The sequence below is a fragment of the Ovis canadensis genome, chromosome 7, assembly GCF_042477335.2.
Source record: "Ovis canadensis isolate MfBH-ARS-UI-01 breed Bighorn chromosome 7, ARS-UI_OviCan_v2, whole genome shotgun sequence".
Taxonomy (NCBI): domain Eukaryota; kingdom Metazoa; phylum Chordata; class Mammalia; order Artiodactyla; family Bovidae; genus Ovis; species Ovis canadensis.
Window position 1 is genome coordinate 103,188,638 of NC_091251.1, and position 15,112 is coordinate 103,203,749.

Genomic DNA, 15,112 nt, shown 5'->3' on the forward strand with positions numbered 1-15,112 from the left:
GCTCAAAATGTAATCCTAACAATAAATCAGAAGGTTGGCAGAATTTTCAGGGTCCCATAAGGTTGTTCAGCCCGATGGCTTTCTAAATAGTGGTGGAAATGACGTTGGAAGAAATATACAAGACCTGTAACATGGAAGCACCTCTCCTTTTGAACTGGTAAACTCAAAAACTCGTTTTATTTTTCCCTTGACTCTTCAAGTGATTTGCAAAACATGCAAAAAGTAAAAAAATCCTCCCCTGCTCCTAGTTTCTACTACAGAAACTATTTGTAGTTTCTTACTTGTATATATTCACGTATACATCATGACACAGTATAAGCAAATTCCAGGGTTAGTGTGGCCAATCAAAATTAGTGTCATATAAGCAAAAGGGAGAGGCTGTTTCTCACCAAGCTGCATCCAGTGAAGCCCCAGGACTCATTTTAATGACTTGTCAGAAAGGGGTTAACTGGTAAACAGGCATCACACCCAACGCCAGGCTGAATGAACACACTACTGACGTTACAGTTGATGTACACCTTCCTCACGACTTTGATTTCAGTCAGTCAGTCAAGGTCATCAAGGTCATCAGCCGACTGTCTTCCCAGAAGTAAAATCTGAGGCGCAACTTCTCACCTGCCACAGTTTGCATCATCCAGACTCTTTTTTAAAGGATCTGCTGCTTCTAAGCTGAACAATTTAGCTCACTTTCTTTTGGGTTGGCTGCGAGGACGTTAGGGCTGTATCTGCAGCCCAGCTCTAAGATGCATCTCTGGACAGTGTTCACTCCTGATTTAATACTGTTTTCTCCTTTGTTTCCCCTTTACTGAGCTCTGACTTATCCTACGTACATTCCTTTGTGTTGTACGGTATGTTGCTGCTGCTGCTAAGTCGCTTCAGTCGTGTCCGACTCCGTGCAACCCCATAGACGGCAGCCCACCAGGCTCCCCCGTCCCTGGGATTCTCCAGGCAAGAACACTGGAGTGGGTTGCCATTTCCTTCTCCCATGCATGAAAGTGAAAAGGGAAAGTGAAGTCGCACATTCGAGTCTGACTCTTAGCGACCCCGTGGACTGCAGCCCACCAGGCTCCTCCGTCCCTGGGATTTTCCAGGCAAGAGTACTGGAGTGGGGTGCCATGCAGCTCTGTAAAAACCTTCTGCAAAAAGGCAATGCCTAAACACACTTTAGCTGTTTTACTAAAATCAGGATTAAAGTGAACCATGCTGACTATCACAGGCCAACTCAGGCCCAAGACCTCAGTGATTTAAGCATGGAAATGCTTCTTGGCAAGTGCATATTCTCTGTGCTCTGGAGGATAATACTCAACTTACAGAAATCTTAATTTCAACAGTTAAAAGTAAATTTAAGATGGATTCAAAGCGCCCCCAATGAATGCTTTTCCAGAAGCTTCTGAAAATTCAAAAGGTTCATTAAAAAATTGAATCATTCAGGGTTTTAAAAAAGTCTGTGTGGAGTGGTGCCTGGCCATGGTACATGATTAGCATACAGGATAACCAGAGGTGGAATCTTTATTTCACAAGTTTCAAGATACAGTACAAAACGAATCTGTACATCTCTCTATTAACAGGATTTGTTTACACAATTATATTACACTTCACCAGCCTTTATACTGAATTTAATTAAATACAAAATAAATTTACAAAGTCTACCATGGTGTTCTTTCCAATGTCAGTTTATGGTCTTTTAAAATGTCTCCTAAATATCAATAGTGGTTATACCTTGATCGTATCAAATGTTATTTTTTTTTCTTTTAAATCAAAGAGAACAGTGTCATCTTATAATTCCAAACAGGAAAACTGGTGCTGTGAGATGACTCTACATATAACCAAGACATCCTTCTCATGCACACATAGGATTTTCACTTGTGCAAATCATTTTTACATGGAATATTTTCAATCTTCTTGAAATATCAAGTGGAAGGAGAAATTTAGCTTCTTTTAACTACACATTTAAAAGTCGGGTAGTGCCTCAGACAGTACGGTATTCAGAAAGTTCGTATTTTCACTTATATCTGAGACCAATGACTGATGAAAAATACTTTCATGAAAATAGAAGTTCTTTTTGCTTTATTTCTTGCACAGTGGTAGTCATAATATTGTATAACATATAATTAAATTCACTTTTAAAACAAACAGTAGCTGTTCTTAGGGTAAATGTAGCCCATGCTCCTTTTCTTGGTAAGTAAGGGGGCTGTTTAACAGCTGAAGCACTTTTGTTTTGAAATGTGCATGTGAAATGTTAATCCAAACCTCTGAATAAGGTGTTTGCAGATGTAGCTAGACACTATAATACACATGCTACATACATGAAGACCTACATACATAAATGAAGTCTTCATTTATAGGCTTGCATGCATACTTCCAAAACACTGGTTTGAAGAACATGAGGAGCCAAGAAAGGAGTGGAAAGAAAACAAAAGCTCATACAAAATTCTTGAGTTTCCTGGAGGCAACAGCAGCTCCTTAAATAAAGCAACAGATCATGGGCAGAAGTTTCTACAACTTCCCAGGGATACAGAGATACAATGGCTTAGCAGTAAAACTCTCACAAATTAACCGCGTATGCAGAAGGGGAACACATCCTCAAGAGTATTAGGATTAATGATCCCAAGTTAATCTCCTTTAAGTGCTAAATCATTTTGGAAAAAAAAAGGAACTTTCTGATTTATTTTTCTGTGTCATTGAATAGGAACTAAAAACAAGGTAAGCCTTACCCAGAAAACAGAAACAAAAGCTCCAAGAACAAAAAGGGAAAAAAAAAACAGAAGAACAACAGCAAACCCCAAACACTAATGCCACCTTCGTAGCAGAAAACAAAAAGCTAAAGAGTCCCTAGACTCTGGAACGGCTGACTAACCAATAGACCAAACGCACAAGAGAACGGGAGCTGACTAAAAGTCCTACCGTTGCTGCCTCAGAAGGCAGAAGACAGCCTCTCACAGGGACGGGGAGAGCTGGGCTACCGCAGAGAGGTGGAGCCACTCTACCTGCTAACTCTAAATCCTAACGTTAAAACTCCTGAATCCTGGAGTTGGTTTAATGTCACTGACATTAACTAGCTTGAGTTACTGTCATTGTATTCAAATGGATGCCATTTGATTAGGTTACGTATTGAGCGTTATTTTAGGAGAAACCCAGTTCCTATTTGTTTAGGTATCAGGTCCCTTGTACAGACCGAGGAAGGGAGCCAAGGATTTCGAGACAAGTCTTTGAATGAAGTCACAGGAACTAAGCTATTTTAGGTTTACCGTTCAAACTGCCAGTAGCAAATGAGCCAGGGTGAAACAGGAGGTGGACAAAGGCCAGCAGAAAAAGACCAATTTGGAAGATGGATAAAAAGGACAAGGGCAAGAGGCACGCCGACAGGAAGCCTGTCATCGCCTGGAGAACAAGACCGGCCTTTCCCGTCTGCCTCGGGGTAGAGAGCACTGTTGAAGAATTGTCTTTTTGGAAGTACTAAGAGGGAAGGAAAGATAAAAAGACAAGAATACTGCTAAAGGAGAAATTAGGTGGATGGCAGAAAAACATGGAAGTTTAGTTGTTAAACGTTTACATAAACTGAAATCGTTTCTTTGAAACGGAGAGGGGCCGTGACGGTGGATCATACTTATTTTGAAGGGTGGGGAGAAGAGGCAGAGGTGAAGACACGAACATCCTGTACCAAATGTACGCAAATCTCTCATGTACAACAGCGAACAGAAGTCTCAGTATTTACATGAGTTGCCCAAAGCGACACTACACTTCTGAGGGTAAAATGTCCTACCTTTCAAATCTGCATTTACACACGTGGTTCTCGCTGTGACCACCTCTTCAGGTTTAGAAGCAACTATCCAGGAGGAAAGTTTGCTCACCAGGTTTCTTGTAATACTCTACACACACACACACACACACACACACACACACACACACACACACACACACAAAAGCATACAACTTCACATTCAGAGCCCTCAGCTTCCTTATGGACTGATTAGACCTAGTTCTAAATACAATTCCCACTTCAAAAACCAAAGTTTTACAAGTCTACAGGTAAGGAACTCTTCAAGTTTTCTGGCACATGAGGGGTTATGGAAAGAGTATAAAGATTAATAGAAACAGACGGAGGTCAGCAAGTGCAGAAAGCCTGCTCAGACACTACGCGGGTCTCAGATTGGACACAGGCTAGCGACCGCTGCCATCCAACCGTGAAAAGGAGTATGAGTTTGGCTGAAGTTTTCACTCGTGTATGTGATGTTCTCAGTGTTCTTTGTTGGTGCCATGGTGGCTGTTCTCTGTACTCCTTAAGCAGACAGTTCTGAAGTGTAACAGCCTTGCTTTTCCTCCTGTTAACAGTGGGGTGGTGGTGAAACATGGTAGCTACACAAGTGGTTGATTTTCTCCCATTACATCAAGCTGCAGAAACAAAAATCTATCTGAACAAAAAGGCTCTAGTAGCTTTCTTCAACCACTGATTTTAATGCATCTCTGACTCTCTCTAGAGTTTTGGTATTGTAATGGTAGTTTCTGTCTGCCATAGCTTGGCAAGGATATTTCACATTTAAAGAGTTCAGGAGGATGGTCTGTTCTTTTGCAGTAAGAAATACAAAGTGTTAATAAAATGAATCCTGGGAACAAATGTGGGAAAAGTGTGTCTGTGATCCTGGTACCCCACCCAGAGTCCTTCAATATTGCTTTCTAATTCTCCCATTCAGTCCAGCCTCTGGCTTCAGATAAAGGCTCTGCATACTTGTAACAAACAAGCAAATTACACTGAGTAGGTGGGACAAGTTCATGTGTTAGCTCAAGGAGTCAGTTCACAAAGTTTTCTATATACTCCACTCCAAGGAAATGAAGTTCACATAAAACTCTTTAACAAGGCCTTTCAGTCTTTGAAGGAGAGAAGTATGGTACAAAGTATGACAATCAATCACCGATAATAAGAAACCGCCCAACCTTCCCTTTTAAAGGAACAAATATGCTGAATATGTATACTTGCATATGGACTGATCAAAGTTCCTTGGTTATCGCAGTTCTGAAACACTGTGAGGACTTTTTTTTTTTCCCCTTAACTTAAAAGGCAAGTTCTATTTTTAGACTTTCAAACATGTTAAGGTTAAATTTGCAACTAACTGGGTTTTCCTTTTTTCATTGATCAGTTTTAGTGTCAATGCATAAGACCTTCAAGACGGCTGACAGAACTTATGCACACTGAAAGAGTGACCGAAGGGACCCAAGAAAGATAGCTGGACACAGTGGACATGACCACTGTGACTGTCTCGAAAATGTTTCCGGGGTCAAAAAAGGGGGGCGGGGGAAGCCACTGAGAGCTGTTATTCCGTACGGCACTGAAACGGACATTCAACTTAGTTTAGGTAAGAGTTACTTATCCCTGAAAATAAAGGCATCAGATTCCAAGCAGCTTTAGGAATTCAACGCTTCCTTGTGCCTCTTCCAGGAGGTGGCGACCACTGATCCAAAGTCCTACATCGAATGCAAGCGTTCTCAGCAAACCCTTTCCTTGTCTGTCGTCCATCGGGGGGACGCAGGGGGTTACTGCGGCGGCGGCTGCTCTGGGGGCCCCTCCTGCTGCGGCGGGGCCGGCCGTGGCCCCGGGGGCCTGGGGACAGGCATATCCTGGTGCTGCCGCTGCCTGTAGGCGATTACTGTTCCCAACAGCAACGCGATGATGGTCATGAGGTAAAGGTCCCACTCAGGTCCCAAGAGCTGGTCCATATCAAGTTGGGTGAATATATCTCGAATCTTAGTGAGAATAACACAAAAATCGTTACGATCACTGAAACGTAAAGCTAGGAAAGTTACCTTACAAATTAAGAGATAAATACAGAATTTATTGAAACAATTGGTTTTAGTAATATTCTGCAATGTCTTGTTTTAGAAAACAGATTTTACTATAAAAACTACCATATGACCCAGCAGTTCCACTGTTGGCTATTTATCTGAAAAAAACAAAAACACCTAATTCTGAAAGATACATGCACTCTGATGATCATAGTAGCATAATTCATAATTGCCAAGATATGGAAGCAACCTAAGGGTCCATCAATTGGTGAGTGAAGATGTGGGGCATATACACCATGGAATATTATTACTCAGCCATAAACAGAGTGAAATTTTGCCATCTGTAGCAACATGGATGGACGTGGAGGGCATTATGCTAAGTGAAATAAGTCGGACAGAAAGACAAATACTGTTTGATATCACTGATACGTGGTATCTGAAAAATTTACAAACTAGTGAATATAACAAAAAAGAAGCAGACTCAGATAGAGAGCAAAGTAGTGGTTACCAGCGGGGAGAAGGAGTAGGAGGGGCAATATAGAGGTCCGGGATGAAGAGACACAGACTGTTATGTACAACATAAGCTACAACACGGAGAATATAGCCACTAACGAATAATAACCATACATGGAGTGCAATCTATAAAAATGATGAATCACTGTATTGTATACCTGTAACTCTAGAGTACTGCACATCAACTGTACTTCAGTAAGAAAATAACTAAAAATTAAAGCCCACCAGACTTTAACAAAGTAAACAATCTAATAAAACTAAGGACTAGACAAAACAAAACAATCAGTTCAACTGAGAAAATGAAAGGCACTCGGATTTGATCTCTGGGGCAGAAAGATCCCCTGGAGAAGGGAACGGGAACCCACTCCAGTATTCCTGCCTGGAGAATTCCATGGTCAGAGGAGCCTGGCGGCTACAGTCCACGGAGTCGCAAGGAGTCGGACACGACTGAGTGACTGAACATCAGCAAGTATCTTACAGGACTCCTTCCCGTCAGTAACTTAACGCGCTAACTTCCAACCATTTTTCAGAGGAAATATCTGAAACAAACACTGGGGAGGATGGAGGACGGGGCTGGGGAAGCAGTGTCTGGGCACAACTATGACCCGTTTCCAGTGATGACTCACTTGCTACTGAAACGCTTCTTCTAATGACGGCAGGGCTATTTTACTACGGTCGTCCATGTACTGTAACTGAAGGTGTTAGTTTCAAAAGTTTCATATGAATCATAGTTAGATTCATAGGTTTAATAGCTGCACAAATAATGCTTTTTAATTAGGATTTAACTATAATTGTGGAGAAGGCAATGGCACCCCACTCCAGTACTCTTGCCTGGAAAATCCCATGGGCGGAGGAGCCTGGTGTGCTGCAGTCCATGGGGTCGCTAAGAGTCGGATACGACTGAGCGACTTCACTTTCCCTTTTCACTTTCATGCGTTGGAGAAGGAAATGGCAACCCACTCCAGTGTTCCTGCCTGTAGAGTCCCAGGGACGGGGGAGCCTGGTAGGCTGCCGTCTATGGGGTCGCACAGAGTCAGACACAACTGAAGTGACTTAGCAGCAGCAGTAACTATAATTGACTGCTAAAACTGAACTTTAAAATTATGTTCTTTGTATATCATATTTTAATGTTGCTTAAGATATTCCCATTATTTTCTGACTGCTACTTATCCACCAAGAAGAAAGGAAATATGGGGCGTAATCCTTTATGTTTAAATAAAACTACATTTAAAAGGTCCCCATAATATACATTTGTAGGTATAGAACCTAATTTTTTCTGGAAAAAAATTATAAGAAACTAATAGTTTCCTGGGGTAGGACCTACAACAGGAGACTCTGTTTTTCTGTGCTGTTTGACTTTCTTACCATCAGTACTTCTTACTCCTTCTGCAGGGAAGGTGGGAGAATATCCAGGTAGTAAGATTATGGGGCATCTTATTGTTGTCCTATACCTTGGGGTAAAACATAACTTATTATGGAGTATTACATGACCAAATCCTAGACTGTGCTCAATACTGATAATTAGGTAAATATGGATAATAATGTAATACACATGTAATCAATAGTTTAGCTGAAATAGTCCTGAGAGAGAAAGAGCCGGTGGCCACACTGTTAGCTTTTCAGTGAAAGGAACAAAGATGCTTTGAGTTACTGGCAGCAGAGCGCACAGCGTACCTGGCTCATGCTACCAAACAACCATACATTGATTACGAGTGTATAAGCATAGGACAGGACCGACGCCAGCACCTTCAGTCCTCAGGAGCCCTACACGTGGAGAACCTTGGTGCGTCAGCTAGGGCTGCAAAACGAATTTTGTCTTCTAGATGCTGAAGCAGCAAGGCCTCGGTCTACATATGTTAACATCGAGTGAAGCCCCTTCTGGAATCCAACGGTGAAAGGGTGCGTCAACTCGTCCTGAAAGGTGCCAACTAAAGGTTGACATCATCCCTTTCTGGCCTGGAGTGAATTAAAGCTAAACAGCCCTTCTTTCTGCATACCTTTTAGGACTTTCAGAGTTAAATGCTGCACCAGTGAATCTGTCATGAGGGATGACAGGTACGGTAAGCAAAACAGACAGCTGGAGAACCCTAGAGCACTGTGCTGGAAACTAAGCTGGTAGCTGTGAAGAGAATGGGTAACCCACCCACCTCCTAGCAAGATCTACCATTGAGCACATTTAAATAATTCTAGGTACTTTTAGCAAACACTTCTGGTGCTGTTTTTAACATGTTTCACTAGCAGAAGAATCTGAAGTACAACAGCCTGGGCAGGCTCTCCGGTTCTACTTCTTCCCATGTTTTAGGTTCTCTTTTTAAGTGGTTGGTCTGAGTCACTGCTAGGCAGTCATCTGAGTAAATGCTTTTGAATTTAGTTAACTACTATTTCAAGTTGTCATGGGTTAGTCTCAGATTTCCCTAACCAGAAAACATCTGCACAGATGAAAAACGCACTAGCAATGGGCGTGCACGCATGCACAGTCACTCGGTCGTGTCTGACTCTTTGCGACCCCATGGACTGTAGCCCTCCAGGCTCCTCTGTCCATGGATGTCCCGGGCAAGAATACTGGTGCAGCTTGCCACTTCCTATTCCAAGGGATCTTCCCGACCCAAGGTTCGAACCTGCATCTCTTGCTTCTCCTGCATCAGCAGGCGGGTTCTTCACTGCTGCGCCACTTGGGACGCCCTTTAGCACTGGGAACCACTGTCACACGCCACCAGGCAACTGTAAATGCTCTGTGGCACCCTCATCCCTGACCTGATGTGGTCCCTTTATCCAGGAAGAAGGGACTGAGCAAAACCAAACCTGTGGGTTGAGGTTACAGCCTGTGTATTTTAATTAGAAGAGTCGTGGACCACTTACATTTGTTTCCCGTATGTACTGCAAGAAATAGACAACGCCCAACTTGCAGAGTGCGAGGAAGACTGGTACTTGCGCATCGGGGCTGGCTTCGGCTGCCATGTCATAAAAACGCTTTGCAAGGTGAATATCCTGTAACAGAGGTAATAAGCCAAGATTCATTTCTTGTTAAAGTAAAAATAATTACTATTTACATGTTCGGAAAGTTTATTTTACCTTTCAAGTTTCATTTTAAAATTTCCCTTACTGAAATAAAGACTCAAGCTTTGAATTAGGTAAAATTTCTTTTAATTATCTAACTGCTTACTTTTGAAGAATTTAATGGAAAAAATTTAAAAGGTAACCTGTATGTCCCTGACCTGACATCCCCCTTGCTGGACATAGTTATATATAATGTCTGTGCATAACACTGTTAACCCAGAGACTTCTGGGGTGACCTGTAGGTCTCAAGTTAATTTTTCCTACTTATAAACCAGTCAGCGTAAGGAATCTCTGGTTTCTGTCTGGAGTAGAGATTTTTATACTGGGGTGGACATACTCAAAAGCTTCCTAAGGGGTGTTAGGGGTTTCTCAATTCTCTCTTTCCCTGTCTTAGATGTATTTCTGTAAAGGGGGAAACAAATTATTACTAACTTTGGCCCAGATGAGGGTGCTCTGCCTTCAGATAAATGGTAGAATGGGATGGTGTGAGTTGCAAAAATCTCATTTAACAACCTCACTTCTCTCATGCCCTGAATATTGCCAAAGAATACTAAATTCGTAGGTAAGAATTCCATGAGACACGGTAAAGAAAGACTAAACGCTAAGACTGACTTTTTCTGCACATTTAAATAGAAGCAGTTACTTCCAGCTCTTCTCTGTACTTGTCCCTAGGCGAGTCGTTAAAAAGAAGAGCACCTTCAAACAAAAGTGACAGGATGGTGAGTGTCTTTGATTTTTAAAAAAAATAACACATTTTACTTGCACAGTCATATTTTTCAAGATCACGCATCAAACTTTATGTGATCCATGGACTCTGTGTGGATGATTCGATAGAGAAATTAAATCTTATCAATCAAATCCTGAATTATTTATTCCAATTATCACCAATCCTCATCTTGTTTAATACTTAAATTTTTCTATCTATACTGGATACTGGATTGGTTAGTTTTTAGAGCATGAAATATCTCATTTATTTAAAAAATAGAAAACAAATAGGAAAAGGTGATCATAATGCCTTATTAAAACTAATGGAATGCCTTAAAAAATTAGGAATAAAACCACCACATGACCCAGCAATCCCACTCTTACGCGTATACCCTGAGGAAACCAAAACTGAAAAAGACATATGCACTCCAATGTTCACTGCAGCACTACTCACAACAGCTAGAGCACGGAGCAACCCAGACGCGCACCGGCAGATGAATGGATAAAGAAGTCGTGGTACACATACACAGTGGAATATCTCAGTCATAAAAAAGGCACATATTTGAGTCAGTTCTAATGGGATGGGTGAGCCTAGAGCCTATTTTACAGAGTGAAGGAAGTCAGAAAGAGAAAGATAAATATCGTATACACTAATGCATAGATACGGGATCTAGAAAGATGGTACAGGAGAATTTATTTTTAGGGCAGCAATGGAGAAACAGACATAGAGAACAGACTTATGGATAAGGGGAGAGGGGAGGAGAGGGTGAGATGTATGGACAGAGTAACATGGAAACTTACATTACCATGTATAAAATAGATAAACAATGGGAATTTGTTGTACGTCTCAGGGAACTCAAAACAGGGGCTCCGTACCAACCATGGGGTGGGATGGGAAGGGAGATGGGAGGGAGGGTCAAGAGGGAGGGGACATATGTGTACCTATGGCTGACTCATGCTGAGGTTTAACAGAAAACAACAGAATTCTTGTAAAGCAATTATCCTTCAATTAAAAATAAATAAATCAAAAAAAATTATGGATCCCAGCAGTCTCTCCCTTAACTCTAATCAAAGGAATACTATGCATTTTATCAGTCTTTATTTGTAAGAATTTGCATAAGCTTTGTATAACATTACAAATTAAATTTATATAACATTACAAATTAAATTATGATGCGAAAAGCACTAATTTTCTTGTTGTACAGCTTATTATCCAAACAGATTTTTTTTAACTTAAGAGTTTTATTACTTTAATTCTGATTATCTTTGCAAATTATTACTAAATGTGTAAAAACCACAACTTACGTGTGATCTTTTAAGGCATCAAACCCATTAATTTTATTTGAATTAACAAAGTCAGGCCTTCTGATAGAAACCGAGTCGGATTTGGCTGACTGGTTTGACAGGGCAAGGAGGCTTCAACAGGTGTGCTACTCAGTAGACTGTCCATGAACTGAAAGCACAGCCTGCAGCTCCGGATTCTTGATAAAACTATATTCAACATCTAATGTTCATATAAACGTATCAAAACTTACACATTGGAAATAAAATACTCAAATTCAGTAAAATGAGTAGGAGTATCATTAGCTCCTTGATCAGCCCTGGACAAGCCTTTCAGATGTGACTCCCAGAAACTGAGAAAGTGTTGAGCCCAGTGACCGGGGAACACCTCTTTCTGCAAGCCTCTAGTTTCTAATTTGTTGTTTTCAACAGAACTGAAGGGGGGACCAACCCAAGTTATCCAGTGATGGATCCTTAGAAATAACTTCGATGACAGAATAATCTGATTTTTGGCATATGTTACAGACTAAATGTTTGTATTATCCCAATATCTGTATGTGAAACTATGCCCTAAGGTATGAAGACGTGAGGGCTTTGAGAGGTTATCGGGGTTGGGTGAGGTCCTAAGGGGACAGCACTCATGAAAGGAATTAACGTCCTCATCAGAATCCCCAACAAGCTTGCTGCTTCTCTCTCCCTCTTTCCTCATGAGAGGCCACAGAGAGGAGAGGGCCTTCACCAGACACCAAACCTGCAGGCACCCTGGCCTTCAACTTTCCAGCCTCTAGAAATGGGAGAAATAAAGGCCTGTTGCTTAAGCCACTGCTCTGTGGCACTGTTTCAGAGCCCACACTGACCAACACAGCACAGCACTCTGCTGCTGCTGCTAAGTCGCTTCAGTCGTGTCTGACTCTGTGCGACCCCATAGATAGCAACCCACCAGGCTCCCCCGTCCCTGGGATTCTCCAGGCAAGAACACTGGAGTGGGTTGCCATTTCCTTCTCCAGTGCACAAAAGTGAGAAGTCAAAGTGAAGTCGCTCAGTCGTGTCCGACTCCTAGCCCACCAGGCTCCTCCACCCACGGGATTTTCCAGGCAAGAGTACTGGAGTGGGGTGCCATTGCCTTCTCCGCACAGCACTCTAAAGCCATTTAAAGAACCAAGAACCTTGCTACAGAATTCTTCCCATTCCCATGCACTTACTTATGTAAACGAGGTTCCGTTCACATATTTATAAAATGGAGAACAGAATGCTAAATCTATTCCACAATACTAGAATAATTTTTTAAAATGCTCTATTCCTTGCAAACTAGTACAGCCACTATGGAGAACAGTGTGGAGATTCCTTAAAAAATTGCAAATAGAACTACCTTATGACCCAGCAATCCCACTGCTGGGCATACACACCGAGGAAACCAGAATTGAAAGAGACACATGTACCCCAATGTTCATTGCAGCACTGTTTATAATAGCCAGGACATGGAAACAACCTAGATGTCCATCAGCAGATGAATGGATAAGAAAGCTGTGGTACATATACACAATGGAGTATTACTCAGCCGTTAAAAAGAATTCATTTGAATCAGTTCTGATGAGATGGATGAAACTGGAGCTGATTATACAGAGTGAAGTAAGCCAGAAAGAAAAACACCAATACAGTATACTAACACATATATATGGAATTTAGGAAGATGGCAATGACGACCCTGTATGCAAGACAGGGAAAGAGACACAGATGTGTATAACGGACTTTTGGACTCAGAGGGAGAGGGAGAGGGTGGGATGATTTGGGAGAATGACATTCTAACATGTATACTATCATGTGAATTGAATCGCCAGTCTATGTCTGACGCAGGATGCAGCATGCTTGGGGCTGGTGCATGGGGATGACCCAGAAAGATGTTCTGGGGAGGGAGGTGGGAGGGGGGTTCATGTTTGGGAATGCATGTAAGAATTAAAGATTTTAAAATTTAAAAAATAAAAAACTAAAAATTAAAAAAATAAAATAAAATAAAATAAAATAAAATCTAAAAAAAAAAAAAAAAAAAAATAAAATAAAATGCTCTATTCCTCAAAGATGCATTCTAAATATTAGAGAAAGTAAAATTTTATAAAATCATGAGTTTGATGAGATCAATAGTATATTCATAATTGACTATGATAATAATATCCCATTAATTTTTCTCAACACAGCCTACAATCACAGGAAATAAAATTCAAATTTGAATTTACATACTTTTTGTTTCGGATAAGCATGACAGAGTGATCAGTATATTACACTGGTATATAACTTTTGGGAATAATGGACTAAAATATAAATTCAGGGAGAAAAGTAAAAGATACCATTTTTACTAACAAATTTGCCATGCTTTTTTCAAAAATAATGAGGGTATCAAATTATTTTGGGATTTAAAGTAATTTAGTCATTCCATTTATAAAAATTTTAGTATTTAAAATAGCTAGAACTTAAGACTCTTTGAAACTTGGGAGAAATTTTAAATATCAAATTGAAAATGTATAAGAGGATATGTTTTTCAAAGTTACTTTAACACAGGCAGAAACTTGCATGACCACAGGTCTAAAGAACATTAGACTCCAGCAGGAAGGTGTAAGAGTGAGAATATGTTCATCAGTAGCAAACATTTTAATTCATTTCAAAATGATTTAGAAATGACAGAATTTGGCTGTTGATGGACAGTTTCTCAAACAGGAGTTAACAGCAGAGGCAGCGATGGTTTTCCACGTGTATGGATCTGTCTTTGGCCTAATACCCTAAATACAACAGTGCAGCTATCATCACATACGTACGCTTGAGGGTGAGGGAGGTGCAGGGAACTCTTTCGAAATACTACAAGACTGGCTTCTAACTTAGCACCTAAAATGTGAGCACACTCCAAAGGAAGCCTATTTCCTATAAAAATGAAGATGCTTTCCCCCAGATCAAAACGACAGCATGCACACATCTGGTCGCGCCCACCTGTTTAATGCCCAGCCCCTTCTCATGCATGTAGCCCAGGTTAAACATGGCCTGTGCGCTGTGCTGCTGCTCAGACGCTAGACGGTAGTGAATAAACGCCGTCTCGTAATCCACGTCCGTGCCGAAGCCATAGAAGTGGTAGTCTCCAAGCTTGATTCTAGCCACAGTGTAGCCTGAAAGAGCGGGTAAATGTAAAACTCCCCATCAGAACCTGTGTTTAAAGCAGATGAAACTCCTATTTCTCCTCCTGCTAACACGCTTCCATAAAATAGAATGTTAATTTGTAACACACGGCGTGCATGTGCGTGCTCCGTCATGTCCAGCTCTTTGTGGCCCCATGGACTGTAACCTGCCAGCCTCCGCGGTCCTTGGGATTTTCCAGGCAAGAATACTGGAGTGGGTTGCTATTTCCTGCTCCAGGGGATCTTTCCGATCCAAGGACAGAACTCGAGTCTCCTGCGTTGGCAGATGGGTTCTTTCTCACTAGCGCCACCTGGGAAGTCCATCTTATAACACACAAACTTTATAGCAATTTCTTCAGCCAAGCTACAAATTCAGTAAACAATTTAAATCAGAAGAGCTGGACTTCTGAAGAAGGCTTTTTAATAGTCAGGGACAGGCAAACAAAGTGGGTGTCATCTCTATTTCACTAACAATACTCTTCAAATGGTCATTGTATTCTACTGTGTCATTTAACATTTTATATAGTTCAACCGGAGCACTGTCTAGGAGAACAGATGGGCAGATAGCGTTGGGAGTAGTATGCATGAGAAAGAAATAGTCAAACAAAAAAGAGTGGGGA

At 41.2% G+C, this 15,112-nt stretch overlaps 1 protein-coding gene across 1 annotated transcript in view; it reads right to left on the reverse strand.

The window, feature by feature from the left end:
* Positions 1 to 1,491: 1,491 nt before the first annotated feature.
* Positions 1,492 to 15,112, reverse strand: part of SEL1L (SEL1L adaptor subunit of SYVN1 ubiquitin ligase) — a 62,514-nt gene continuing 48,893 nt past the window's right edge. Inside the window, exons 19-21 of the mRNA XM_069595230.1 lie at positions 14,311 to 14,483; positions 9,151 to 9,279; positions 1,492 to 5,739 (exon numbers count right to left, since the gene is read on the reverse strand). Of these exons, the coding sequence (XP_069451331.1) occupies positions 5,530 to 5,739; positions 9,151 to 9,279; positions 14,311 to 14,483 (512 nt within the window). The 3' untranslated portion in view covers positions 1,492 to 5,529. The remainder of the gene's footprint in view (positions 5,740 to 9,150; positions 9,280 to 14,310; positions 14,484 to 15,112) is intronic.